The 4,836-nt window shown below is 41.6% G+C and overlaps 1 protein-coding gene across 1 annotated transcript in view; it reads left to right on the forward strand.

Moving 5' to 3' along the window:
* The window catches only part of LOC119329668 (proteasome subunit alpha type-7-A), a 4,675-nt gene extending 4,064 nt beyond the window's left edge, over positions 1-611 (forward strand). The window contains exon 3 of the mRNA XM_037602735.1: positions 236-611. Coding sequence (XP_037458632.1) covers positions 236-397 — 162 coding nt within the window. The 3' untranslated portion in view covers positions 398-611. The remainder of the gene's footprint in view (positions 1-235) is intronic.
* Positions 612-4,836: the final 4,225 nt, after the last annotated feature.

The following is a 4,836-nucleotide window of genomic DNA, read 5'->3' on the forward strand; positions in this document are numbered from 1 at the left end:
CTCTGTAGGTTGTCGAGAGTGGCATAGCCTCTTGTATTTTCAGCTTAAATCTGCCTTGAATAATATCTCAAGTTTTTCCCATCTAAGATAACATCTCAAATTAACATTATAATTTGATCACAATTAATTGTATGTTGAAATGCATATCCTCTTGTATCTTCAGCCTAAATATTTGGTTTGTCTTCCATTTATATTGTCGAAATGACACTGATTTGATCTCCCCCCTTCTCTGTAGGTTGTCGAGAGTGGTGGCAAGAACATTGAGATTGCTGTGATGACGCACAAAGATGGTCTTCGCCAGCTTGAGGAAGAGGAGATCGATGAGTATGTTGCTGAGATTGAAGCAGAGAAGGCCGCTGCTGAGGCTGCAAAGAAGGGTGGCCCGAAAGACACATAATGTACTAATGATTTAGCACAGTCGTGGCACATGGCTCCTCTAGCTCTGTTTATGTTCACAGCTTGTCTATTTGGTTTAACTGTTTCCGAAGGACTTGTTTGGCCGAGGGTTGTTTATTTTACTGCTGACGGAGGTGCTTGGACTAATGGGCTTATCCCCGTCATGTTGTGCGAACTGTATAAGCTTAGCTAATGGGGGTGTTACCGGAAGCTTAGCTAATGGGCGTTACCGGGCCGTGGATGATAAGTGGGCTGAGATAACCTACAACTTTTGTAGTAGTAGTACCAGGCCGTAGCCGTTTCTCAAGAAGAATTGCACATTGGAGCCTTGGAGCGGGAGCCCCTGTTCGGCGCAGCGAACAAACAAAAAATCGACATAAAAACACAAAAAATTGGGGAGCTGCTTTAGGAATCGAGCTCGCATCGCGCGAAGTCAAGCCTTCTTCATGCTTAGCTGAACAACCGTGATTTTAATAGCGCTAACAATATGTGAACTATAGCCGTGCTATTTATTTATAATTTAGATTTTTTCTTTAAAAATCGTTAATTTAAAATCATTCATTGATTTTGAGACAAAAGTTCACAACTTAAAAAATGTTCATCGATTTTGAGAAATAGTTCATCATTTTTGAAGAAAAGTTCACAAACATAAAAAAGTTCACCAATTTTGGAAAAAGTTTAAAAAGTTCATTGTTTTCGGAAAAGAGTTCTTCATTTTCGTAAAAAATCATCGGTTTTGAAAAAAGTTCATCGATTTTGAAAAAGTTCACAAATTTGAAGGAACAATTCATCAATCTTGAAAAAAATTCATCAAATTTGGAAAAAAATCATTGAATTTGGAAAATATTCATTGAATTTGAATTTTTTTATTAAATTTGAAACAAGTTCATTGAATTAGAAAAAAGTTCATAATTTTTTTTTAATGTGGATGGATTTGAACAAAAACATCAAACAAGGAAGAAGAAAAACAAAAACAGAAAACAGAAAAAAACAACAAACCAAAATAGAAAAAGAAAAGAAAAGATGATAACTAAAACAAGTGATGGACATAAGTGCAGCAAGGTCTTGTGACGGGGTGGTTACCTCGCTTTGAATACGCGAGCGAAAGAGCTAAACCGGCCGCGCCCAATTAAAGCGCCTGCAGGCGCTGGTTTGCAGAAAAACGAAGAAACCGACGCTTGCAGCGTCAAATAGGTTTTGCCCATTGGAGCTAGCGGAAGGATTGGATTCTAAAAAAACGGCTGAAGGATTGGAACCTTTCCTAAAAAGATAAAAGCTGAAAGATTGGAGCAGTAAAGGCTGGCGTGTGCGGAACTTTTTTTATCTTTCCCTTATAGTTTCATCATACCGGCACCAATTGTGAAGTACTTTTTTTTCGAAATTGCTTTACACACGACACTACACGCACGATCTGCGAACGATGCATCCCTCCCCAACAGTGATTCCTGCCTGCACGCTTGCTTTTGATGCTGCCAAGTAGGATCGTGCAGGCGTCGGCTGTAAAACTGTCGTCCGTGTAGCAGCGCTGCTTTTTTTTCTTAAAGAAGATCCATGCTACAGGTGCAAGGAAAAAGAAAGATTGCTGCAACGGGCGTATGTACGAGGTAATGAGAGTAACTCCAACGGGCCGCCTCACTTCGTCCACGTGTGTTCGTTTGGATTAAAACCGACATAAAAATCGGTTCAACACGTCGATTCAAACAAACGTGCATTCGTCTTTTTGTCCGCCGTGCGATCCATTTTCTGCTCAAATTTAAGCCGTTTTTGCGTAGGCGCAGACACAAAACGAACGCGCATGACACACACCTTTATCCTCACCTGGCCCGCTAGTTGGTGGCATATTAACCATTCCATCTTCCTCCGAACGATAGCCAGCACGGTGGCCAGCCGTCTGAACTCACATACCCCCCTCCCGCAGCACGCCACCTTCCAACGCCGCCACCACCACTGCCGCTCCCCACCGCCGCAGCAGCACCCCTGACCTCGCCGCCACCGCCCCTCGACCCGTGCTCTCACCTGCCTGCACCATCCAAGCACGGGGACCTCGCTCGCCGGACACCGTCATGCCCGCTGGACGTCGACAGGCCTGCTACCAGGTCTAGGCGAGGCGCGAGGCTCTGCACCGGCCAAGATTGTATGCATCGGGAGTGGAAGAACTGTCCTTCTGCTTGGCAGGGGAAGTATAGGGCCATGTCAAAGTTTGCACTGTCATACTCGAGGCCGTGGCTTCACAAGATCTCTGAATTTGGCACTCCTTCTTCGGCATAGCCCACTAGTAGAAAAAGGGCCATTTGTCCCGGTTCTAGAGGGCCTTTAGTCCCGATTCTGAAACCGAGACTAAAGGGTCGGTACTAAAGGCCCTCCACGTGGCTGCTGTCTGGAGGTCCACCTTTAGTCCCGGCACCAACCGGGACTAAAGGAAATGTTACGATTTTTTTGAATTTTTTTCCCGATTTTAAAATTATTTTACAATTTAATCTCTAATCACCCCCTCATCACTGCTCAATTTAACCTCTAATCTCTAATCACCCCTCAGCATTCCAAATCATCTAACTTTCCGGCCGGTCACCCATCCTCTCACTACTCCAGCCTGAGCACGCTTAACTTCAGGATTCTATTCCCCCTCATTTCCAAGTCTGCACTTGTTGTTTCCCTGACAATAGTAAGATGTCAATCCTATTAACCCTTGGGAGTTTAGCTTGAGCATGAAGTCACACGTTTCACTGTTTGAGTTGGAAACTATTATTCTAAAAAACAATAATTATTTAGTAACACTACTATTTCTTGTGTAAGTAGTTTGACCATAGTTTGACCACAATTTGACCACAGTTTGACCAGATTTGACCAAAATTCAAAAAAATTGAAATAATTATTTAGTAACACTAATATTCTTGAATAACTATGTTGTAACACTAATACTTTTTGAACAGTAGATAGTAGTTTGACCAGATTTAACCAAAATTCAAAAAAACTGAAATTTAAGCATATCTTTTTTTCTTTTGGAATTTGAGGATTCTAAAATTTTGCAAACAGGCCGTAGGTGGTCAAAATCGGATGCAGATTTTCGTGCTGAACATTTTGATATATTATATATTTTTTCCGACATCGTATGCAAAAGTTATAGCCATTATACTTTTTCATGACACTTTTTGCAAAATATGTCCAAATTTAAGTTTTTTAATTTTCCTAACTAATAGATGTAGTAATATAACTACATCTCGAAGGATTTTATTTTTTGAAGCTTTTACCATTTTCTTTTGTTTTTTTCAAAACTGAAATGGTGATACAGGGGGTGGTGGTGGGTGTAGAGTTTGAGAAACGGGCCCTTTAGTCCCGGTTTGAGACACGAACCGGGACTAAAGGGTGCGATGCCCTTTTGTCCCGGCTCGTGTCTCAAACCGGGACTAAAGAGCCCGTTTGAACCCGGACTAATGCCTTTAGCAGTTCGTAATGAAACCGGGACTAATGTGTATATTGTGCTGTGACCAAAGCCCTGTTTTCTACTAGTGACCGGGTCTCACAATGATATCAACGTGCTGTAACGCTCTTCGGTGTTTGCTAAGCTTGCAGAAAGCAGCTGCCCGGAGGTCAATGTTGAGATCAATGACCACCACTACAACAAAGGATACTACCTAACTGACGGCATGTATCCTTAGTGGACTACTCTTGTGAAGACAATCTCCAACCCTGCAGGAGAGAAGAGATTTGCCCAAGAGGAAGAGAGTGCTAGGAAGGATGTGGAGCATGCCTTTGATGTTCTTCAATCTCGATGGGGCATCGTTCGGTATCCTCCTAGAACTTGGAGTACCAAAAAATTGTGGGAGGTGATGACTACTTCGTGATCATGCATAATATGATCGTAGAGGATGAGTGTCGGAAACATATCTATGACAAAGGGTTTCAATTTCAGAATGAAAATGTTGTGCCTAAGCATGAAGGAATGGCAACGAATGCACAGTTCACCAAATTTTATCATCAAATGCATGATTGGCAAACTCACATTCAGTTGCAAGATGATTTGATTGAGCATATGTGGGCTCACGTTGGCAACCAATATATTTATCGGCTATCTTATTTTAAAATGTATATGAGACAATTTAAATTTGATTTGTCTTCTAAACTATGAGATATTTTTTTGGTTGTGAAAGTATGATATATTTGTATTTTGGTTTATGTGAACTAGGGCCAAAAGTGTGTATGTTTGTAAAAAAATAAAAAATAGATGCAGGCCGGCCGTGAGAACGAATGCGTCCATGCGTTGGACGCACGATCAACCCAAATGCAAAAGAGACGAACGAGTCGATTTAAATGGACAAAAAATGACAAAACGTACGTCTGTTTGGATCGACGTATTGAAGTTGCTATGAGAAGGCTACGTAGCAACCACCTAGTTGTCGTTTGTTTAACAAACTAGAATTGTGTGTTTTTTCCAAAGAAGCA

The sequence above is a fragment of the Triticum dicoccoides genome, chromosome 7A, assembly GCF_002162155.2.
Source record: "Triticum dicoccoides isolate Atlit2015 ecotype Zavitan chromosome 7A, WEW_v2.0, whole genome shotgun sequence".
In the NCBI taxonomy this organism is placed as follows: domain Eukaryota; kingdom Viridiplantae; phylum Streptophyta; class Magnoliopsida; order Poales; family Poaceae; genus Triticum; species Triticum dicoccoides.